General features: G+C 37.3%; 1 protein-coding gene across 20 annotated transcripts in view; it reads left to right on the top strand.

Moving 5' to 3' along the window:
* EPB41 (erythrocyte membrane protein band 4.1) overlaps positions 1 to 25,249 on the top strand; it is a 178,929-nt gene that overhangs the window by 63,017 nt on the left and 90,663 nt on the right. For 17 of the 20 annotated variants that reach the window (XM_070459042.1, XM_070459043.1, XM_070459045.1 and 14 more), the window contains 3 exons: positions 17,770 to 18,247; positions 21,889 to 22,101; positions 24,610 to 24,714. In XM_070459042.1, coding sequence (XP_070315143.1) covers positions 17,777 to 18,247; positions 21,889 to 22,101; positions 24,610 to 24,714 — 789 coding nt within the window. In that variant the 5' untranslated portion in view covers positions 17,770 to 17,776. Of the gene's footprint in view, positions 1 to 17,769; positions 18,248 to 21,888; positions 22,102 to 24,609; positions 24,715 to 25,249 lie in introns of those variants that run through there. The other 3 variants (XM_020869270.2, XM_020869273.2, XM_020869268.2) reach the window with 1 other exon arrangement.

Raw genomic sequence — 25,249 nt, forward strand, 5'->3', positions numbered from 1 at the left:
TCATGTCCATCGAGTCGGTGATGCCATCCAGCCATCTCATCTTTTGTCGCCCCCTTCTCTTCCTGCCCCCAATCCCTCCCAGATCAGGGTCTTTTCCAGTGAGTCAACTCTTCGCATGAGGTGGCCAAAGTATTGGAGTTTCAGCTTCAACATCAGTCCTTCCAATGAACACCCAGGACTGATCTCATTTAAGATGGACTGGTTGGCTCTCCCTGCAGTCCAAGGGACTCTCAAGAGTCTTCTCCAACACCACAGTTCAAAAGCATCAATTTTTTGGCGCTCAGCTTTCTTCACAGTCCAACTCTCACGTCCACACATGACCGCTGGAAAAACCATAGCCTTGACTAGACGGATGACTGGATCGTAAATTCCTTGAAGGCACGAATGAACCGTATCTTTTTCATTTTTGTATCCCCTCAAGTATCTAGAAAGTGTTTTTATTTATTTGGCAATAACCTGAGTGTCAGTCATTGTGATAAACACAAATAATGTGAAGATTAGCAAGAGATATAATTACTGCCTTTGTAAAACATTTTAAACAAGCAATTGCTATATAGGACAGTGTAATATATATGAAAATATTAGAACTGCAAGGGCACATGTGAGCAAGGATTTGAAAAGTTAGAAAGGATGTACTCTCCCCTTTTATTTATTTATTTTTTTCATTTATTTTTATTAGTTGGAGGCTAATTACTTTACAATATTGTAGTGGTTTTTGTCATACATTGACATGAATTAGCCATGGATTTACATGTATTCCCCATCCCGATCTCCCCTCCCACCTCCCTCTCTACCCGATTAAAAGAAAAAAAGGGAAAACACACATAAAGTTTACCATCTTAAGTGTACATTTCAGTGGCATTAAGTATGTTGACATCATTGCACAGTCATTACCACTGTCCATCTCCAGAACTTCTTTATCCCAAACTGAAACTACCCATTAAACCATAACTTTCCATTCCTGTCTCCCCCCAGCTCCTGGTAATCACTATTCTACTTGCTCTCTCCATGAATTTAACTACTATGAGTGCCTTATATAGGTGGGCTCGTATAATATTTGTCCCTTTGTGTCTGCCTTATTTTACTTAGAATAGTGTTTTCAAGGTTCAGCCATTTCATACCAGTATATGTGAGAATTTCTTTTTTTTTTTTAAGGCTGAGTAGTGTTCCATTGCATATATACACCATATTTTATCCATTCATCTTACTCTTGCTTTTATATTTAGATAACTATAGTTTCTCCCTTCAGTCTTGTTAGCCTCCTGGGAAAAAAATGAGAAAAAAAATCCTCACCTCTTTTGATGGATTATCTACAGTTATGGTTTTGAGACTACTCATTATTCTGGTCATTGGATATACTCGGTTTGGTTAATGTCTTACTTAAATTGTAGTGCTCAGAATGAAACAGTACTCTGTGGTTAACTATAAGGAATGCAGCAGTTCAGTTAATTCCATAATCTGGATACCACACTTTCATCAAGATTATGATAATTCTTTCTAGAAACCACACTGCATTTTTGGCTCATAAGAAATCTTTTAAAAATAATGCTACCAAGTTGTCTTTCCCATAATATAATTATGTAATTCTTTGAATTTTTTTGTAAAATGTTTAAGAAATAGAAGGAGATAAACATTACCCAGTTTACAAAATAGAACATAATTGATAAAGCTGAGTTCCTGTTGTACCTCTCTTCAGTCTCATTACTCTCCCTCTCTTTGAAAATAACCACTCTTTTACATTTTGTGACTGTGCATTTTTTCATGCTTTTGTTACCTATGTGTTTCTAAGCAGTTTATATGATACTGCATGTTTTTCAATTCTATATAGATAGTATTACACAAAATATATTCTTCAATATGCTTTTTCCCTCAAACATAACATTTCACTTTGTTCATATGTATAGTTATAGTCCATTTTCACTGCTATAGTTTCCATCCTATGAATTTATTATTAATAACTTCATCTGTTTTCTGATTTTTTTTTTCATTAAAAAATTTTTTGGGGGGTGCACAACACAGCATGTGGAAACTTAATCCCTTGGCCAGGGATCAAACTCATGTCCCCTGGTTTGAAAGTACTTAACTACTGGACCACCAAGGAAGTCCCCATCTGTTCCCTGATTGATGGACATTTGTGTCCACTTTTTTTCTTTGTCATTATTTTTCAAGCTTCAATGTGGAAACCTTACATTGTTTTTAAATTCCTTCTTGTTGGTTTTGATGCATCTTTCCAGCTTGAGATATTTTTGAATTCTAATTCAGTCACACTAACTGTGAATTTGGTAAAGACCCAGGTTTATTAGTGAATCTTAGATCAAATTTGGCAAGTCACTTCTGAAGTTTGAAATAAGGTTTTTCTGGGACTGGAGAACGAAACACATTGTAACATGTAAGTTTATGTATACTAGCCTAAATTATCATTGATTATAATTCCTCCTTTATGTTGTTTGGTTTCAAAGAGCACAGTTAATTTTGTCTCTGGCACATGTTAACATTATTCTGTTTTTCTCTCAAAGCTATAGTCTGAATTTGACCTTCCTTTTTTCTTCTCTTTCCTTCCCTCTCCTTTCTTTTTTGCCATTTTTAGAAGTTTTGTTTGTTCTTGTTTTTTTCTTCCTTCGGCCTTGGGGGCATTGCACCAACCATTGTTAGGGTTCAGACTTTTGATCATTTTTGTAAGTAGTCCTTTGGAATGCTATTTTAAAAACTAATGAAGTTTTTAAATAATGAATATATTTCTATAATCTCCCTGCTGTTCATGACTATGTCTCTAATACTTTCCTCATGTTTTCTAAAAATTTCTGATCGTGTAGAGAAAATTTCACTGCCATATCCCCAGGGCCTAGAAAAGAATCTGGCACTTAGTGTATATCTGTAAAGTGTAATGAATGAACTTTACTTGCTAGAATTGCCTTATCCTTAGAAATTCTATACGCTTACAGATTCCTTGGCCATGCAGTCATGGCTTACTTTTCTTGAAGTGTTTATAAATTGGTTTATGGGGACTTCCCTGGTGGTTCAGTGGTTAAGAATCTGCCCTCCAGTGCAGGGAAACAGGTTCAATCCCTGGTGGGGGAACTAAGATCCCATATGCTATGGGGCAATTAAGCCAGCCAGCCACAACTAAGACCCAATGCAGCTAAATAAAATAAGTTTAAAAAATAAAAATTTGTTTATGATAAGCTCACATATTTGACTATGACCTACCTCTTTTCTCAGTATAAAAACTTTGTGAGGAATTCCCCAGCAGTCCAGTATTTAGGACTCCATGCTTCCACTGCAAGGGACCTGGGTTCTATCCCTGGTAGGGGAACTAGGATCCTACAAGCCACTTGGAGTGGCCACAAAAAAAAAATCTTTATCAAATTATTTTTTCTGCCAAGTTTCCTGATATATTCATGTCACCAACAAATTATTCTGTATTGCTCAGAATTAAGAACACAATAATAAGACATTTCCTTTTTGAGAGAGAAAAATGTCATCAAGCTTAGTCAGTAATTTTACTGAATGCTTTTAGCAAATAGTGGGTTGTTTGAAATACTCCATCATGGTTGAATCTTGTTTCTGTGCCAGTGTTAACACTGTATGACAAAGCATTTTATCTTCTGATAGACTGTAGTGTATTTTTCACATTTAACAATACTGGATGACAACCACAGCACATTTTCCAATCTTCACAATATCTGCTAATGCAAGCCATGATCCAATGTTTTATTCATACATACCCTCTAATCAGATGACATTTGATATTTAATTATCTTACTGTAGTTTTCTTGCTAAAGTGAAGTTTGCCAGTATAATAAACCTTAGGGAATTTCTTGAATTAAAATTAGTAAGTATTATTAGATTGAATTCTCTAAGATAATAAAATAAAAACAAGAGTGTAAGAAAAGTTCCATAGTCTTAGCCCAACCCCCTTTGTAGCTAGAAATTTTCATGTTTTGTTTGTATTTACCTTGAAATTTTTGATGCTATTAAGTAGTTTTCCTCCTTTTCTGGTACATTTTGAGGCTAAACTATTACTCTGTTTTTGATTTTCCAAAAGAGTTTATATGAATGTAACACTTTATATAAACAACAGTATTAAAGACTCTTGATCTCTGTTTGTAAAGAAAGAGAATGTCATCTATATTGGTGTGATTTATCTGAAAGTCATCCAACAGTCTCAACTAGTCACAGTATAATGGGAACCTCAAAGCAGGTTTATATTTGAAGGGCTGAGGTAGATACCACAAAATCCATGGGATTAAATTATTCCAGTGAATAATGTGAAGCATTAATCTTACTCTTCCTTTGCACTTCTTTTATTTTTTACACAATTTTAACACATTTGTCAATTTAACCTCCTAATCAATGGTAGACTAAAAGACAGCAGATTAGAAAGGGAAATGTTGGCAGCTACTCAAAGCGATGGTTTCTCCAGTGGTCATGTACGGATGTGAGAGGTAGACCATGAGGAAGGCTGAGTGCTGAAGAATTGATACTTTGAACAGTGGTGTTGGAGAAGACTCTTGAGAGTCTCTTGGACTGCAAGGAGATCAAACCAGTCCATCCTAAAGGAAATCAACCCTGAATATTCATTTGAAGGACTGATGCTGAGGCTGAAGCTCCAATACTTTGGCCACCTGACTCACTGGAAAAGACCGCGATGCTGGGAAAGATTGAAGGCAGGAGGAGAAGGAGACAACAGAGGGATGAGATGGTTGGATAGCATCACGGACTCAATGGACATGAGTTTGAGCAAGCTCCGAGAGATGGTGATGGACAGGGAAGCCTGGTGTGCTGCAGTCCATGGGGTCACAAAGAGTTGGACACAACTAAGCGACTTGAACAACAACTCATTGGCAGACCATCTTGACATCAGCAAGAAATGCAAGTTAGTTCTTCAGATGAACAAACAGCAAAACTGTTGAAGTTCAGATACATACATAAACCACCCCCCACCCCAGTCCTCAGGTATCCATATGGCAGAGTTCACCATCCCTATAAACCTTACTAGTCCTTGAGGACATTAGCTCTGCATAGTAATTGAGGTTCATAATGATGAATAAGTCAATAAAGATTTAATATGTTCCCTGGATTTTTTTCCCAACATTCAGAAAACTAAGATCATGGCATCTGGTTGCATCACTTCATGGCAAATAGATGGGGAAACAGTGGCTGACTTTATTTTTTTGGGCTCCAAAATCACCGCAGATGGTGATTGCAGCCATGAAATTAAAAGATGCTTACTCCTTGGAAGGAAAGTTATGACCAACCTAGACAGCATATTAAAAAGCAGAGACATTACTTTGTCAACAAAGTTCCGTCTAGTCAAGACTATGGTTTTTCTAGTAGTCATGTGTGGATGTGAGAGTTGGATTATGAAGAAAGTTGAGTGCTGAAGAATTGATGTTTTTGAACTGTGGTGTTGGAGAAGACTCTTGAGAGTCCCTTGGACTACAAGGAGATCCAACCAGTCCATCCTAAAGGAGATCAGTCCTGGGTGTTCATTGGAAGGACTGATGTTGAAGCTGAAACTCCCAATATTTTGGCCACCTGATGTGAAGAGCTGACTCATTGGAGAAGACCCTGATGTTGGCAAAGATTGAGGGCAGGAGAAGGGGACGACAGAGGATGAGATGGTTAGATGGCATCACTGACTCAGTGGATGAGTTTGGGTAAACTCCAGGAGTTGGTGATGGACAGGGAGGCCTGGCATGCTGCGGTTCATGGGGTCGCAGAGTTGGACACGACTGAGTGACTGAACTGAACTGGGTTTTGTTTTGTTTTTTTTTTTTTTTCCATTTATTTTTATTAGTTGGGGGCTAATTACTTTACATCATTACAGTAGTTTTTGTCATACATTGAAATGAATTAGCCATGGATTTACATGTATTCCCCATCCCGGTCCCCCCTCCCACCTCCCTCTCCACCTGGTCCCTCTGGGTCTTCCCAGTGCACCAGGCCCGAGCACTTGTCTCATGCACCCAACCTGGGCTGGTGATCTGTTTCACCCTAGATAATATACATGTTTCAATGCTGTGAACTGGGTTTTTAAAAAATGAAACAAGAGGCGTATAATCCATTTAATAAAGATCTCCATTCAGAATGGCTAACACATTTTGACAATTAAAGGGAATAAAACTCAATCTGTGGGAAATGAATGTTTCGGTGTCACATCTTCAGTGATTCCTATCATGAGGGTAGTGCACTCTTCAGGCTTTTAGAATATGTCTAGACTTCGTCTAAGTACAAGCTTGAATTCTGTGGGGAAGTAAAGAGCATATTTTGGTCTTCTTAGAAGGAGATGAGTAAGAGTTTGTTTATTTAAAAATATCTTTGAATGAGTTGGTTCAATGGTGTTAGTCACCATGGAAATGACTTAAATTAAAAATAAAGTTGTTGAAAACAGTATGTTCATGCTGAGTGACATTCCTGATTCACTCAATATGGCAAGAAAAGTTCACATAAGGAGTACTTTAAGGTCCAAAAAATTGGGGGAGGATGAAAGAAGAATCACAAATAAGTTCTTTTGTGTATTTTAAGCTACCATTTTAATATTTTACATACATGGTTTTCCTGTTTTTCTAAAAGTGCTAATTAGCATACTTAAATTGAGTTACAAAGGAAAGACACTTTCCCTGTGGTTTTGAGATTGATTTTATTGGGAAACAAACTATTTTCTAGCAGATATTCTGAGACTTCAGTACTTGAACATTGTTTTCTTTCTGTGTGAAGGAATGTTACTGAGTTCTGTTTTCTGATTAGAGAAGTAAAATGGCCTTTTATACTTTTTTTACTTTTGGTTTTTCCCCTCTTATTTTAACTCAAATAGTAACTCTGACTTTATAATATAGTCTTCTAAAAAATAACCCAATGCATCACTATTCTAATGTCCCTTTTGTTTTCTTCCTTACCTTCTTTCCTATCTGTAAAATCTTAGCATTGGATGGAACCTTGTTTTTCCATCGCTAATTTGTGTCTGATTCTTTGCAATCCTATGGACTGTGGCACACCAGGCTTCCCTTTCCTTCACTATGTTTGCTCAAACTCATGTCCATTGAGTTGGTGATGCTATCTAACCATCTCATCCTCTGTTGCCCCCTTCTCCTTCCCTCAGTCTTTCCCAGTATCAGGGTCCCTTACAGGTCATTTAATGCAAGAACCCACTCTAGTGGAAGAATCCTTTCTCTGGCATCCATGACAGACGGTCATTTAGCTTTTAAGCGAATATTTCCAGTGATAATAAGCTCACTATTCCCAAGCAGGTCATTTAATTATTAGGTATCTCTAATTATTAGGGATCTCTTCCTTTTATTTTGAGGTGAAAACTATGTCTTTGTAATTTCCGCTGATTAATTTGAGTTTTGCTGTTGGGAATCACATAGAATTTGACAACTCTGGAAATTTGTGAGGGCAACAATCACTTCCCTGTTCTCTATTCTCTTTTTCTAGGCTAAGTATCCCAGTTTCTTTCAATTATTTACCTGTATGACATGGTTTCAAATTCCATCATCATTTTATATCTCTTCTTTGGACAGACTCTGGCCTCCTTAAACTGCCCAGAGCTGAATGTAAGATTTAAGATGTAATATGTATAACAAGAACCGAGACATTGTTACTTTCCATGACCTTTTGATTGGAGAATGTAGTCCAGGAGGTCAGGAATTATGTTTGTCTTTCTCACTGTTGTAGCCCACTGCTTACCATATTGCCTAGAATACTGTAACATTCTCAGAAAATATATGTTGTAGAAGCAAATGAGTGCTTTGGCTAATGTAAATCTAGAAATACAGCTAAAGATTGTTAGCTCCTTTAGGATTTTCTCTCTGTTGGAGTATGTACAATCAAAACCTTAAAATTCTTATGAACTATTATTAAATTGGGCTGCCCTGGTGGCTCAGCTGGTAAAGAATCTGCCTGCAATGAGGGAGACCTGAGTCCGATCCCTGGGCTGGGAAGATCCCTTGGAGACGGGAAAAGCTACTCACTCCAGTATTCTGGCCTAGAGAATTCCATGGACTGTATAGTTCATGGGGTCCCAAAGAGACACTTGGGAGTGACTTTCACTTTCACTGTTAAATTGGACAACCTCCATCCTGAATATGTATAATTGATATGGTTAAACCTAAGTTTAACCTAATGCTGAAGCTCTTGGCCACCTGATGAGGAGAGCTGACTCACTGGAAAGGATCCTGATGCTTGGAAAGACTGAAGGCAAAAGGAGAAGGAAGTGCCAGAGTATGAGATCGTTAGCTAGCATTACCAACTCATTGGACATGAATCTGAGCAAACTCCAGGAGACAGTAAAGGACAGGGAAGCCTGGCATCCTGCAGTCCATGGGGTCACATAGAGTTGGACATGACTTAGCAACTGAACAACAACAAACCTAAGTTATTATTTTTCCTATTTATTTATCCATTTGCTCAACAAATATTTAGTGAGTATCTACAGTGATCTGTGCTAGGTATTAGGTTCTGTTCAAAGTCCTAGGTTCTGTGCTGGGGCGCAGCACAAGTTCTGTTCGAGATACTAAGTGTACCTTGGAAGAGAAAGCAGCCCTTCTCTCAGGGCTATCACAGTGTGGCTGGAGGTGCTGGCGTGGGGCAGACAGACATGAAACAGGTAAATGACAAGTGTGATTAGATACATTGAGAGGAGGACTGTGAAGGAAGTAAGTAGGTACTGGGATAGAGAACTAGGGAAGGGACTTATGGACAGACTTATGTAGACAGTAGGGCTGTCAAGGTAGGTTGCTTTGAGGAGGAGTTATTCAAGCCGAGTCGCAAGGTATAAGAAGAAACCAGACTTATTGCAGGGGGTTGGGTGTATTCCAGCCCAAGGAAATGGCATGCACAATCAACTTTAGCCAGGAAAGCACTTCGCTAGCATGACGGTAGAATGGAGGCCAGGAGGAAAATGGAAGGAGGTGAGGGTGTTGAGATCATAGAAGGAGAAGCGAAGGAGGCTTGCACAGATGTGATAGTGATGCAGAAGGTAGAAAATGGACTGAGTCTAAATCTATTTGGGAGGTTATAGGACTAACAGATGGACTTGATTAGGAAGGGAAATGGAGGAGGCTGAGCCAAGGATGACACTTAGGTTTTCTGGTTAGAGCATCTGGATGGTATGTTTGAACCTGGAATAGAAAAAAGAAACCATGAGTTTAATTTTGGACATGTATTGAAGATGCCTGTGAGATATCCATCTCACTTCTTTTCTCTTTTCTATTTTGGTTCTAGTGCTAGACCTCTTCTATTAAGCCATTTGTCAGAGTGGGCCAATGAAGTGTTATAAAAATGCCTTCAGGCTCAGACATGAAATTGCCTGTGTTATTGAGAAACATGCTAATGAGAACAAGTTAGAGAAACTAAGGGCAGTTGCAAGGCTCTTCAAGTTTATCTGCTCAGGATTGGTTTCAGCTTCCCCAGGGATACCCATTGTGAATTTATTCACTGATAACCTGAATTTACCCAGTCATTTGTTGAGCTTCTCTCTGCTTCTAAGTCTGTCCTGCTTCCACTTTGTTTACCCGCTTCCCTGTTTAAAAATGTCCAGTGGTTCTCCACTGCCTTCAGAATAAAGTCTGAACTATTTAGCCTGATATTCAAATCCTTTCATAATCTGCTTTCTTTGTCTATCTTTCCTTGTCTCCCCATTCCATCTTCACATACACTCCATGGGAAGAGAATTATGTACGTAAATTGTGAACTTGAAATTGGTGGCAATAGGGGTAGTCTTGGCCAGATTGAAAGCCTGTCCATAAATTCTTAACAGAAATTTCCTCCTTTCTTCCTCCTCCTCCTCCTTCTTGAAGTGTACTTGAATTACAATATTGTGTTAGATTCAGGTATACAGCAAAGTGATTCAGTTATATATATATTTTTTCTTCAGCTTCTTTTCCATTTTGGATTATTAGAAGGTACTGAATATAGATCCCAGTGTTATATAGTTGCTTATCTAATATTTTGCATAGTAGTTTTTATCTGTTAATCCAGTTCAGTTCAGTCACTCAGTCATGTCCGACTCTTTGCCACCCCACAGACTGCAGCACGTCAGGCTTCCCTGTCCATCACCAGCTCCCGGAGCTTACTCAAACTCATGTCCATAGAGTTGGTGATGCCATCCAACCATCTCATCCTCTGTCGCCCTCCCCCTTCTTCTCTTGCCTTCAATCTTTCCCAGCATCAGGGTCTTTTCCAATGAGTTAGTTCTCCGTATCAGTTGGAGTTTCAGCTTCAACATCAGTCCTTCCAATGAACACCCAGGACTGATCTCCTTTAGGATGGACTGGTTGGATCTCCTTGCAGTCCAAGGGACTCTCAAGAGTCTTCTCCAACACCACAGTTCAAAAGCATCAATTCTTCGATGCTCAGCTTTCTTTATATTCCAACTGTCACATCCATACATAACTACTGGAAAAACCATAACTTTTACTAGATGGATCTTTATTGGCAAAGTAATGTCTCTGCTTTTTTAATATGCTGTCCAGGTTGGTCATAACTTTTTTTTCCAAGGAGCAAGCGTCTTTTAAGTTCATGGCTGCAGTCTCCATCTGTAGTGATTTTGGAGACCCCCAAAATAAAGTCTCTCACTGTTTCCACTGTTTCCCCATATATTTGTCATGAAGTGATGGGACCAGATGCCATGATCTTAGTTTTCTGAATGTTGAGTTTTAAGCCAACATTTTCACTCTCCTTTTTCACTCTCATCAAGAGGCTCTTTAGTTCTTCTTCACTCTCTGCCATAAGGGTGGTGTCATCTGCATATCTGAGGTTATTGATATTTCTCCTGGCAATCTTGATTCCAGCTTGTGCTTCATCCAGTCCAGCATTTCTCATGATGTACTCTACATATAAGTTAAATAAGCAGGGTAACAATATACAGCCTTGATGTACTTCTTTCTTGACTTGGAACCAGTCTGTTGTTCCATGTCCAGTTCTAACTGTTGCTTCTTGACCTGCATACAGATTTCTCAGGAGGCAGGTCACGTGATCTGGTAGTCCCATCTCTTGAAGAATTTTCCACAGTTTGTTGTGATCCACACAGTCAAAGGCTTTGGTGTAGTCAATAAAGCAGAAGTAGATATTTTTCTGGAACTCTTGCTTTTTCAATGATCCAGAGGATATTGGCAGTTTGATCTCTGGTTCCTCTGCCTTTTCTAAATCCAGCTTGAACATATGGAAGTTCATGGTTCACATACTGCTGAAGCCTGGCTTGGAGGATTTTGAGCATTACTTTGCTAGCATGTGAGATGAGTGCAATTGTGCAGTAGTTTGAACATTCTTTGGCATTGCCTTTCTTTGGGATTGGAATGAAAACTGACCTTTTCCAGTCCTGTGGCCACTGCTTTTCCACAGTTTTCCAAATTTTCTGACATATTGAGTGTAGCACTTTCACAGCATCATCTTTTAGGATTTGAAATAGCTCAACTGGAATTCTATCACCTCCACTAGCTTTTGTTCATGGTGATACCACCTAAGGCCCACTTGACTTCACAATTCCGGGATGTCTGGCTCTAGGTTAGTGATCATACCATTGTGTTATCTGGCTCATGAAGATCTTTTTCGTAAAGTTCTTCTGTGTATTCTTGCCCCCTCTTCTTAATATCTTCTGCTTCTGGTTAATCCAGTACTCCTAATTTATCCCTCCCCACGCTTCCCTTTTCTCCTTTGGTAACAAGTTTGTTTTCTGTGTCTGTAAGTTTGTTTCTGTTTTGTGTATGGATTTATTTGTATTAGTTTTTGATTCCACATATAAATGATGTAATATTTGTTTTTTTCTGATTTACTTCACTTAGTGTGATATTCTCTAGGACCATCCACGTTGTGCAAATGGCAGTGTTTTATTCTTTTAATGGCTGAGTAATATTCCATTATACACACACACACACACACACACAACCCCCCACATTTTCTTAAATCAGTCATCTGTTGATGGGCACTTGTGTCATTTCTATGTCTTGACTATTGTAAAAAGTGCTGCTGTGAACATTGAGGTACATGTATCTTTTCGAATTAGAGTTTTTGTCTTTTCTGGACAGATGCCCAAGAGTAGGTTTGCTGGATCATATGGTAGCTGTATTTTTAGTTTTTTAAGGAACATCCATACTGTTTTCCATAGTGACTGTGCCAATTTACATTCCCACCAACAGCGTAGGAAGGTTCCAGATAGGGGTTTCTTTAGCAGAGAACAGTGGGATAGAAGTACCCAGATTTGGAAAGACAGATACTATTCTGGGAATTTACAATAGAATCACCAGCTTGTAGTACATTAATAGTTTCATTAAACCATGGTTTAATTCTGTGATCTGCGACAAAAAATTTAACCTCCCCAGAACCAGTTTATATTTATCTGGGAAATGAAAACACCTACCGTTTAGAGTGATTCTAGGATAACATGATAACTTGTGTGATGTATGGTATTTCGTAGGTACTCAATAAATGGTAGCTACTATTATTAGTATTTCAGTTAGAATTCATTTTAAATTGTATCTATTCTAACCTTATGTCCTTGTAGCCCCATATCACCTAGTCTGGACTACTTAACTAGTTCTTAAATAGCTACCGTATTCTACTAATGCTAGTTCAGTTCCTCATCTGGAATTTCATCTGTTCTTTGCACTTCAGGTTGCTTTCTATTGACATCTTGTACTCATCCTCCAAAGCACAGCTTAAAAAACGGTTTCTACGAGACTTTTTGTGATCACTCTAGTTGAAAGTACTTTGTATTTCTCTGGTGCTTAATTGGTTCCACTCATGAAGCCTTGCCTGATTAAGCGCCAAGTACTACCTTGTGTTTTGGTTATTTGTGTATATGTCTTGGAGAAGGCAATGGCACCCCACTCCAGTACTCTTGCCTGGAAAATCCCTTGGACGGAGGAGCCTGGTAGGCTGCAGTCCATGGGGTCACTAGGAGTCGGACACGACTGAACGACTTCACTTTCACTTTTCACTTTCATGCATTGGAGAAGGAAATGGCAGCTCCCTCCAGTATTCTTGCCTGGAGAGTCCCAGGGATGGGGGAGCCTGGTAGGCAGCTGTCTAAGGGGTCGCACAGAGTCGGACACCACTGAAGCGACTTAGCAGCAGCAGTATATGTCTTATCTCCTTGAGAATTGTATATTATCCTTTTTGTTTCCCTCGAAAAGACCTGAGCCAAAACCTTATATATAATTAGCATCCAGTAAACACTGATAGATGTTCAGTGAACTAATTTGAGGAGTATTACCAATAATTAAATTCTATCATTAAATGGTGACTGTAAGGGAAATTTTCTTAGTCATTCCAAACTGTAGTGTTTTTACCAAGTTTTCCACCTAAAAAACATTAGTGGAGCACTGACTGTACTGTTAGAAAGAGATACAAAAAAATGAAAGATGTTGTCCGGCCCTTGCAATCTGCTCAGTATCAGGTTTGTGAAGATCTGATTTGCCTGAAGTCAACAGATGTACAGTATTAAAGTAAGTGTATCTTTGAGAGCAGATGGAGTATAATTCCTCGGGTTTGAAGGATTAGGATCATGATGGAACGGGACCACTCATCACTGTCTTTTCGGCTGTGCCGATCTTTTTTTCCCTTTTTTAAAATCAGAAGACATCTTTCTGACATTAAATAAATAGATAACTCCTTTTGGTTTTGTATCCAGGATAAAAATAGTATCATTTACACAGGAAGAGCCTGTTTGTAGAGCATTTATCCTGTCTTTGCTGCTTGACTTCTTTGTATCTCTTTTCCTGGTTACCCATCCTATCTTTTGCAATGTGGAGAACCTGGCTGCATGTGTAACAGATTTGTCAGGATGAGTTTATTTGAGCTTTTAGGAATTGGTCCGTAGGACTTTATTTTTATTTTTTGCTATTTATTTTTTGTTTAGTTCTCATCAGTATCAGAGTTAACTGGAGAAACTTGCCTGATATATTGGTTTCAGTTGTTACACCCCCATCCTCCCTCCCTCCTTTTGCTCCTGTGACTCTTAGTAAATGCATTGCTACCCATATGTGCCTGGCTGGAAAGGGCACATATGAAAACTGTCGTTAATAATTAATTTTATTCCATTTATCCTTGTATAGATTGAATTGTAGCATCTCTGCTGAATCTGTGTTGTCTGATTCCCTGGTTGTTTTCTTGCGTTTATGATATTACCTGAGGTTGGTTTCTGTATGTTCTAAGAGAATTCTTTTACCCTTTTGCTTGTTTACCTGTTCCTTATATGGTATTCTCATCTCTTTTTTACTTGTATTTAGCTTTTTTTAAAAAAAACATGAGTGTAATTATGTGTGGCAAAGTGTTTTGGTTTTGTACTGATAGATATGTTTTCTAATTCTTTATTCATATGTCTTGATTATTCCTTCCTAAATGTGGCAAAGAGATTCATATCAATGGAGTTGTCTAACCACCCAGGAATTGGACCCATGTCTCCTGCATTGGGAGCAGATTCTTCACCTGCTGAGCCATCAGGGGAGCCTCACACGAGATCATATCAACGGAAAAAGTCAAGTGTCAAGTAGTCAAGTGTCAGGGCTGCATGGACAGCTTGAAATTGCCACAGATCTGTGGTAGAAAAATTCGATTAACTTTTGATTAAATACCAGATGAGTTCTAGAAACATGTTAATGGTCAGCTTCCACATTTAATAGTATACTGCATTCTTTGCTGACTCATTCATTAATTCAGCAAGCATTTGTTGGGCATTTATTGTGTTAACTATTTCTTGCTGTTCACATTCCACTTTCTGAAGGTAGCTTTCTCCCATCTTTGTTTCTCAGACATTTTGAGTATGTTTCCAAAGAAATAATAGTTTTCTCTGCCTTGCTACTCAAAGTGTGGTCAGTGGGCCAGCAGCATTGGCAATATCTGGGAGCTCGTTAAAAACGTAGAGTCAGGCCCCGTTCCAGACCTGCTGAATCAGAATCTGTATTTTAAGATTACTGGGTGATTCAACACACATTAAACTTTAACAAGCACACATATAGCATACAAATTGTAACCGTGAATGCATATTAAACAGTTGAGTACTCATACTCATTCAGCTACTCTGAGATGACATCTTTTCATGGGAAAGAAATCATAGGAATATCCTTAGAAGATCTTTTCTGGTTTTTTAATGATAAAAATTTAAAACACAAGAAAAACACTCTTTATTTATTGAAAAATACAAGTAAAAGATTGTTAGAATTGAATTTAAGCGATTTTCATGTCTGCTAAAATGTTCACAAAAGATTTATAATTTTTTATGGATCTTTGTGAGAGACCTTGTTGTAAAGTCTGTTGTGTAGGAACATTTCCATGTAGAAGTGGTTTCTGTGTCTTTTCAGTAAGATGAATGATAAAGTCATATCCAAAATCTGTGGAAAATAGCGCTCAGTCCTCAGCCTGTCCTCTTGTTTATTTTTGTGAGGGAAGTTTGAAGTAAATCGGTGCTCTCAAATCAAATCATAACTCTTTGAGAGTAACTGGTGGTTTGATATTCACGTTTTCTTTCTGGGTCAAGTTTGATTATTTAGAGATTAAAGAAAAAGAACCTTGGAAAAATCAGTTGCCTACTCCTAATATAAGGAGGAATTAAGACAAGTGTACCTTACTCAAGGATAGCAAATTCAGAATATACATTGGTTGGTAAATATTTAAGTAATGTTTATAAAGACCTTATTGTGTTATTTATTAGCACAGAGTAGTTTTGATGACTTAATAGATGAAACTGGAGAATATGCTTCTGTGAATATTTTGGTTATTTAAAAATATTTTTAATGCTCAAAATAGAATAATTTGAGTAGATCAGCAGTAAGAACTCACATAAAGGCTTTTCCTTTTATTATACCTTTATTTATTTCAATATCACTTACAGTGGTTTGTCACCTGCTATCATTGTGACCTTGGGCAAGTTTTACTCTGAGTTTGTTTCCTCAGAGATGAGATTAAGCAATTCCATTTCTTTTCAGGGTTATTGAAAGGCTTACTTTAAATAATGTAGATAATGTCCCTGACCCCAGGGCCTGGTACTGAAATAGTGCTTGGTGCCATTAACTTCCTTCTCTTTTCACTGCTTTGTTCCACATATACACAATTATTTAGATTTCACTCATTGTAAATAAGAATTCTCTTAAATATTCTTTCATTATACTGATTAAAGTTGAATCAAGACTATAAACTCCATGATGACATAGACCTACTTGTTTTGTTTACTCTTGTATCCCTAGCATAGGACTAGGGAGCATTTGAAGTAGATTTACTTGAATAATTTAGAGAACACTGTTGCAGTTTTTTTCAGGTATATTCAATTGAAATTAATTTATTCAACAGACTTTTTTAATACCTGTAATGTGCCAGGTACTATTCTGTTCTCATGGAACTTAAATTTTAAGTTCTTTCTCTCAAAACTCCCAGTACTATTAGTCAAGTTGCATAATAATGCCAAAGAGTAATGTCACTAAATGGGGGGAAAGAAGACAAAAACCAGTAAACAAGTTAACAGGATAATTGTAAATAGTAATAAATGCTATGAGACCATCCGGAGGGCCATTATTTTAGATAGGATGTGATTGGGAAGCCTTTCTAAAGAGGTGACATCTGAGCAGAGGCAGTAATGATGAGAAGGGACCAGCTTTCAGATATCCAGGAGTGGAACATCATAGACAGCAAGTGTAAAGGGTCTGAGGACGGAATTGGCCAAATATGGTTCATCAGTTCAGATTTTTAGCCTCCGAATTAAATCACTTCATCTAAACAGCATGGAGCAGAAGCAAAGACATTGTAAACACTGGTTTTTGAGTGGAGTACTTTTAGGTATAGCCGTAAGTGTAAGGTCATTATTAGTCGACTTCATTGCTCAGTGGTTCCCTGGTGTGGTGGTTACCCTTTAGTGACATTACTCTTTGGCGTTATTATGTGACTTGACTAATAGTACTGAGAGTTTTGAGAGAAAGAGACTAGAAACCAACAAGTTTGAAATATGTGAGGCCTACAGCTTGCTTTCTCTTCTCTTACAGTTGAATCAGTATTTGCTTTCTAATCAATATTTTTCTTCTCTATTTTGCATCTTCATTTTTCTCTATTATCTCTCTATTTTCCTCTCTTGTAATAGTTCACTGCTGCTCTTAAAAATGAAGAGTATTCTAAATCATATTTGTCAGAAGGAGAAAAGAGCTTAAAAAATTTAAAGTCAGAGACTTCGGCAATTTAATGTTGTAACACAAAATCCTAAGAATTTGTTTTGTGATTATTTTAACTGTATACTTGTCATTGCTATTGTCAAGTCTGATAACAAATGATCAGAATTCTACATTTCTGTTCTTAATATGCATTCTGAGAAATATAAACAATAAGACTGGAGAGCCGAGGAATCTTTTAATCCCATCATCTCTTGGGATGTAGAGAATTTTGCAGATAATTTCTAGAAACCTTGTACCCGAAGATTGATGCTGTCAAAGAATAGTGTATAAGTGAGATCTTTTTTTAGGAAGGATAAAACTGTGCTATACATAGTTTTGAGCTTTGAATTTAAAATATGCATTTCACTAAGCTGGCTTTCAGGGGGTCCTATTTTAAGCTAATTTCTCTATGTCATAACTTTAGCAAGTCAAGCATTAATAATTTATCCAGGATGTATAGGTAAGATATTTTTGTGCTTTAATGGAAAGTCTCCTGTTTAATGGACGAGAGCACTGTCTGTTGGTGGTTAAATACCTAAAAATACTAATTCTGTCACACTTGACCTGATTGAGGGTTTTGCCTTCAGTAATGCGTTCTGTTTCTAAGAGCCCCCCTTTGCCATCTTCTTTTTAATAGCAACATCATGACAACAGAGAAGAGTTTAGTGGCTGAGGCTGAAAATCCACAGCACCAACCACAGAAGGAAGAGGGTGAGGGAGCCACAAACTCCGGTCAACAGGAAACTCAGTTGGAAGAGGCTTCTCAAGCAGCAGCTGAGGGGGATAATCAGTGTGAGCAGAAGCTGAAAACATCTAATGGAGACACTCCGACACATGAAGACTTGACCAAGAACAAGGAGCGGACATCAGAAAACAGGGGCCTGTCACGGCTGTTCTCCTCATTTCTCAAAAGGCCTAAATCTCAGGTGTCTGAGGAGGAAGGCAAAGAAGTAGAGTCAGCTAAAGAGAAAGGTGAAGGAGGTCAGAAAGAGATAGAATTTGGAGCTAGTCTTGATGAAGAGATCATTTTAAAGGCCCCAATTGCAGCTCCTGAACCTGAGCTCAAAACAGACCCATCCTTGGATCTCCATTCATTAAGCAGTGCAGAAACTCAGGTAAGGATATGCGATTGAGTGGGAGGTGAAAGCAAGTTAAACAATTTTCCTTCAAGAACATTTGGTTTTTATTTCTTACTAGCTAGTTGACTTAGGTATTGTTAGTAATAAGTAACACAATGCTTTGGAGTTTCTGCTCTAATGAAATTCACACGGTCAAGATACTTACTTATGTTGGGGATTTCCCTGGCAGTGCAGTGGTTAAGACTTCACCTCCAGCGCTGGGGTCGCAGGTTCAATCCCTGGTGGGGAAACTAAGATCCCACATGCCTCCTGGCCAAAAGAAGAATACATGAAACAGAAGCAGTACTTTAACAAATTCAATAAAGACTTAAAAAAAGATACTTATACTGTCTAAATAAAAAAAGAGAAAATGAAAGAAATGTATCAAATGAATTTATCTTTTGCTACAATAATGGAACAAGTCTGGGAGTTTTAATGGTGAGGGGGAAGGAAGTGAAGTGGTTTAGAGTTCATTTTAGTGGAATTATTAGAAATGGGATAATTTATCAACAAACATAGTTCTTTTACAGAAATCTTTATAAAAGCCTTGGGATAGATTCAGGCCACCCAGAAGTAGGTAATAAGTTTGAACCATGTCTGCCTTATCTTTGTTGTTTTCTACAGCTAGATCATATTTCCACAGAGTGTAAGAGATAGATGAAGAAATTTAGCTCTTTTATATCACCTTTGTAATATATAGTAGTTGTGGGGAGGCTTAGTTTTTAGTGTACTTAAACTGAGAATGAGTTGTGAGTCTGGTCGTCTGTCCAAAAAACTTGGAAAATATTAGTACTGCAATTCAAACTGTTTTCTAGGAGTGTCATTTGTTTTCAGGCTTAATAAATTACAAATTAAGAGTTATTTTCAAAGTATTTTATTTTTGAAACATGCGGACATTATGTACATTGTAAAATGTGTAAGTCCTATATGTTTCCATTATAGGTTTCAGACTTGGGCTATATAGTTTTATTAGATTTAAAAAATAATATATGTATTTCTGGAAATATTGCTTGCATATTAAAAGTTCTAAGTAAAATTTAGGATAAAATTGTTATTATATATTTGCTATTAGCAGCTTCCCTGGTGGCTCAGAGGTTAAAGTGTCTGCCTGGAATGCGGGAGACCCAAGTTTGATCCCTGGGTTGGGAAGATCCCCTGGAGAAGGAAATAGCAACCCACTCCAGTACTCTTGCCTGGAGAATCCCATGGAGGGAGGAGGCATGGGGTCGCAAAGAGTCGGACACGACTGAGCGACCTCACTCACTTATTAGTGAAAGTAGGTTGAAGACAAAGTTTTATTTATAGTATATGATTAGAAGATTCAGTCACAGACAAGTGACACTTTTGCTTTATTTTCTCCTCTGTACAATGAGGATAATAAAATTCACCATACTTGGGCATTATGAGGATTAAAAAAGATACATATATCTGACATACTATAAGCACCAAATAAATGTTAGTTATTATTACTTAGTTAATAAAAATATATAAACAGTAAAGGCAGAGAAACCACATATTTTAGTGTCATTAATTTAATTTAATTTTAGGAATGCCAAAGGAGTTAAATTATGTTTCAGGAAGCCTGGTAGTTTCAAGAGGTTTTAGCTGCCTTTTCCCCCCTTTGCTTTATGTACTGAAAAATCTCTATCTTGTTTTAGTTAGCATTTGAATCAGGATTAGTCTGTTTTGTCTAAAGATCATAACATTTGTATTTAAGTTGATACAGATGATAAATTTTAGATTTAACTAAAATCTCATTCATTGATTTCATAGTAGAATTTCATTTGAATGGTCCTCTTCTATATAGGATTTTTAAAATTGAGTTTGCAAAAAAAAATAAAATAAAATTGAGTTTGCATTGTAGGATTGCACTGGCCTTAGGGTACTTTGGGTTTTTTGGAAACCATGCATCATTTTTTAATACTTTTTTATTCACTCACCAAATTTACTGAAAACCTGTGTGTGCCAGGCCCTAAGCTGGACAGACATTGATTGGTAAACAAAAAACTACAATACAGCAAAGAGGTCATGAATTCTGGAGTCTGACTGGTATGTGACTTGTTGACTGTATGATCCTACCTAATTAACTTCTCTGCCTTCAATTTTTTATTTGTCAAGGGGGGATAATAATGGTACATTCCCCACAGGGTTAAATGAGTTCATATAAGTAATGCTTTTAGAACAATAATGACCCATTGTAATTTCTGTATAAATGTTTGTTGTTGTTATTATTGAATAAACTTGATCCCTAGTCTTGATAACTTTATTGTCTAATGGAAGAGACAAAAAAAAGTAGTAAATACAAAATAATTCTTTATCGTCATAAATGTTATGAAGGCAACAAACAGGGTACTGACATGAAGATACTGGTAGAGTGGGGATAGGCCAGATGGGATATTCCACGGACAGAGGAGCCTGGGGGGCTGCAGTCCATGGGGTCGCAAAGGGTCGGACACGACTGAGCGACTTCACTTCAGTAGTATCTAATGCAGGAGGAAGTGAAGTGAAGTCGCTCCGTCGTGTCCGACCCTTTGCGACCCCTTGCAGCCTACCACGCTCCTCCGTCCATGGGATTTCCCAGGCAAGAGTACTGGAGTGGGGTGCCATTGCCTTTGCCAGAGGACCTTCCCAGCCCAGGGATCGAACCCTGGTCTCCCGCACTGTAGGCAGACGCTTTACCATCTGAGCCACCAGGAGCAGGAGCCAAATAATGAAATCCTTCTCCAATGTCAGCTATGTTTTCTTTTGAAAGAAAAGGATTAGAGAGGTTTAGTTAAGAATCAGCAGTTTTATTGTGTTAAAAGTAAGTAGGGGTATGCCAAAATGTCTCACTTACCTGTGTTACTTTGGAATGACTTAATGATTGCCCTAGGGGATCTAGATTTCAGTCTGTCTCTTGCTTCTTTGAATCTTCTTTGCATTTGTCATGGTTTATACCTAGGAAAAATTAGATCATTAGTATTTGCAATTGTTAGCCTACTACATCTGTTGCCTTTTCTCTAAATTGGTCGAGAACCCCTCTTAGCCATTCATAAAATTTAGACCGCATGACTAATAACAGCCTGTTTTGCAATTCATAAGGCTACCTCATTAGAATTGAGGAGCAAGGAGCAAAGATATTTAAGTCTTGATAGAGTTTAAGAATAGATAATGGTATAGCTAGTAAAAATATATAGTGCTGACAGCAACAGATTGGTATGCTCTAGTTTACCTGAAACCTTCATTTATTGATTTGAAAAATGACATTCCACCTGAAGATAGAATTTTACCTTATATCAGGGGCCTTCCACAGTGGCTCAGCTGGTAAAGAATCTGCCTGCAATGCAGGAGATCCAGATTTGATCCCTGGGTCGGGAAGATCCCCTGGAGAAGGGAATGGCTACCCACTTCAGTTTTAGGAAAAAAAAGAACAAATTTTACCTTATAAAGTTTTGGGACTAGCAGAGTCTGTGGATCTTTGGGGAGATCATATCTTATATGGAAAATAATTATTTAATCTTCTTATAACTTGTATTTGTTTTAACAGTTTTCTTCTTCAGTTAGTGCTTTTATTGGTAGCCATATTATAAGCAAACAAGTGTACAGCATGTTTTGTGAAGTGTCTTTATTACTGACTTGGTGATGTCATGGCTATGTAGCCTGCTCAGGAAGAACACAGAGAAGATCCAGATTTTGAGACTAAGGAAGAAGGAGGACTTGAGGAGTGCTCTAAAATAGAAGTAAAAGAAGAAGATCCTGAATCAAAAGCAGAGAGAGAATTGAAAGCTTCCCAGAAATCCATCAGAAGGCATAGAAGCATGCATTGCAAGGTCTCTCTGTTGGACGACACAGTTTATGAATGTGTGGTGGAGGTGAGGACATTTTGATTTCCAGTAGTTAGAACGCTTACAGATTGTTTCATGTAGGATTGGATAAAGTGGTGCCATAGTCTGAGGTAAGACCCTATATAATGACTGTTTCTATGGACTGAAATGTTAATAGTGATTTTTGGGGGGTGGAGGTGTGGAAGGATTATAAGTGAGTCTTATTTTCTTTTCCAGTTTTTTCTATATCTGTCAAATATATGTATTGTGAATTGAGTGTTACTTTTATAACCCAAAATAATTTTAAGAAATAAAAAAGATTATTTATAGAGTGACCTTTCATGACTAGATTTCCCAGGATAGCCTCAGTTTCTAGGTCTAGCAGTCCCCATAATTGTATTTGTAAAAAAAAAAAAAATTACTACATGTTCATTTTTGCTCTCCCAGATCTAAACTTTAATAAGCTTTAGTTTATTTATGTATTTCTTTAGCTCCATGAGATAGGATATAAAAAACTTACATCAAGTAATGCTATTTGTTAAAATTCTCTATTATTTCCAGGAAGAATAAATAATTGAATCAAGAATAGAAAAATCAGAGTTATTAATATTTCAATTATTCTTTTACTTCACGGCAAGTGAAAATCCTTGAAAATCTATCAGCTGTTTTCTTAAATTAGAGCAGTAATTATCAATTATAATATGCCTGATAAAAATCAATTGTTGAGATTTTTTCTAATACATATAACTCATATATACTTGTATCTTAGGTATATAACATTATTTTTAATTTGATTTATTTATATGCAAATATATCAAAGCACAAATAAGTAGTCTAAAATATTATATTGTATTTATTAATAGAAATTCCCTCTTGAAGTTTTGAAAAACAAGAAAAACACACTGTTGCATTTTAAAAATGGCTACTGTTCCTGGTAACTAAAGGAGACTTGGGGTCTGCTCTTTCTGCTTCTCACTACTAACTAGTCTAGAGATGGAGAGAGCTACTCCACATTCATTCTTCACACTCAGATCAAAATCTAGATAGGAATCCCTTTATCTGAAGCATGTGGGGGCAGATGTGTTTCGGTATTCAAAATATTTGGGGCTTTAGAAAAGCAATAAGTACATACTCTGGAAATTTTATAATACACCCAGCCAAGTGTGTAGCAGTAGGCACTTGACCAAGCATGTTATTTCTATGGCAAAATATATGAAGATTCTCTCTAAGTTGGATAAATAAAAATAAAAACTAACCCATAATGGATCAGGTTAGAATTTGCCTTCAGATGAGCTTTGAACAAAAGCAAAATAAACATCACCTTTTACTTTTTAGAACTTCTGAATTTTGGAAGTATAAATAAGAGAGTAGGGACCTGTATGTGAAGAATTCCCAAATCATCTCTGTCCTTTAGAATGAAACATAGAAGGGAGAAAATGAAGAAAATGATGTAATGTAGATGGGTTAAGTCTAAAAATGATTTAGCAACTATGTGAATTACTAATAGTCATTAAAAATAGCTCATTGAGAGAAGGGTATGTGTCGTGTACATGTGCCAATGATTTCTAATTTTTTGAAAAATTTAAACTATATTTCTCAGAAGGTATTAGCATGTTTAATTTTTTCAACATTTCCAGTTGTTAGGTAGGACAGATATAAATATTCTTATCATCTTACAGATGAGAAAGTAATGTTCAGAAATAATAATTGAATCAGCTCTCGTTGTTTAGCTAGTAAATGAAAAAGCTGGGACTTTTTGACTCTAAATCTCAGCCCCTAAGTTACGTCATTTCCTCCCTATAAACAGGAATATAAGTATCTCAGATTGGTGGTGGTTTGATTTTCTAAGTAGAACAATTTTAAGAGATTATTTGTAGCACAATTATAAGAGTAATATCTATGCTATATAGGGCTTCCCTAGTAGCTCAGCTGGTAAAGAATCCGCCTATGTTAATACAAGCATCTCAAGTTGGTGGTGGTTTGATTTTCTAGGTAGAGGAGTGTTAAGAAATTATTTGGAGCACAATTGTGAGAGTAATGTCTATAGAGCATCTAAAATCTTATAGTTTATGCATTTTTCTGAAAGAGATGGCAGTGAGTTGAGACACAGCTCATTGACTTGGGGCTTTTGATCTGGGAATGATAGTCTGATGATTTCCATAGCCACTGTTAACTATTAGAGTCGACAGCTGATTTAGCTATTTCAGGTGCTCACAGTGACTGACAGGAGCCCATAGCAAGCTTCAGGAAATATCGCACCAAAAATAAAGAATGTAATGTTTAGGATGGAGGGCGGGGGATGCTCGATGCAGGAAATGTGGGATTTTGCTTTGAATTGTAGCACCATTTCCAAGCAACCATGTCTGTGTTGCATATTTAAACTGACAAGTTAAGAAACAGGATTTTTGTTATTTTGTTCTATTTACACTGGGTAGCCGTCTGAAAGTGTTTGTAACCAAGGAGAAAAAAGGAAATTGGAACCTGACATTTTATGTTATTTCATGATAAATACAAGAATAAGTGGAAACCTCAATCAAAATATGTATATCTTTGCAGAAACATGCTAAGGGACAAGACTTACTTAAACGAGTGTGTGAACACCTCAATCTTTTGGAGGAAGACTACTTTGGTCTGGCCATTTGGGATAATGCAACCTCAAAGGTGAGAAGACTGCTTGGAATATAAGAAACTGAGCTCCCCAAATTGCTGTTTTTTATTATCAGACATATATTTGTATTTCTTCCTATGCTGATTTTGAAGCGGATAACTGCAGCAACTAGCTTGGCCCTTGTTGCCAAAATTGTTTTAACTCATTTATTGTTGTTAAGAATGTATTTATGCCTGCCTCTCCAAGATACAGTGTAACTTAATAAGGTAAGGTTGAAGGTAACTAAAAAACAATGTCTCTAAAACCACAAGATTGAGGGCAGGAGGAGAAGGGGACGATAGAGGATGAGATGGTTGGATGGCATCACTGACTCGATGGACAGGGGTTTGGGTGGACTCCGGGAGTTGGTGATGGACAGGGAGGCCTGGTGTGCTGTGGTTCATGGGGTCGCAAAGAGTTGGACAGGACTGAGCAACTGAACTGAGCTGAAAAAACAATGTCTCTAAAACTACAGCGAAAAGCTTTCTGCAGCTGTTAGAAAATTCTCCCATGAACTGAGAAAAATACTCAGAAGTATTTTGTGTTATA

This window comes from Odocoileus virginianus, chromosome 30, assembly GCF_023699985.2.
Source record: "Odocoileus virginianus isolate 20LAN1187 ecotype Illinois chromosome 30, Ovbor_1.2, whole genome shotgun sequence".
NCBI lineage: Eukaryota > Metazoa > Chordata > Mammalia > Artiodactyla > Cervidae > Odocoileus > Odocoileus virginianus.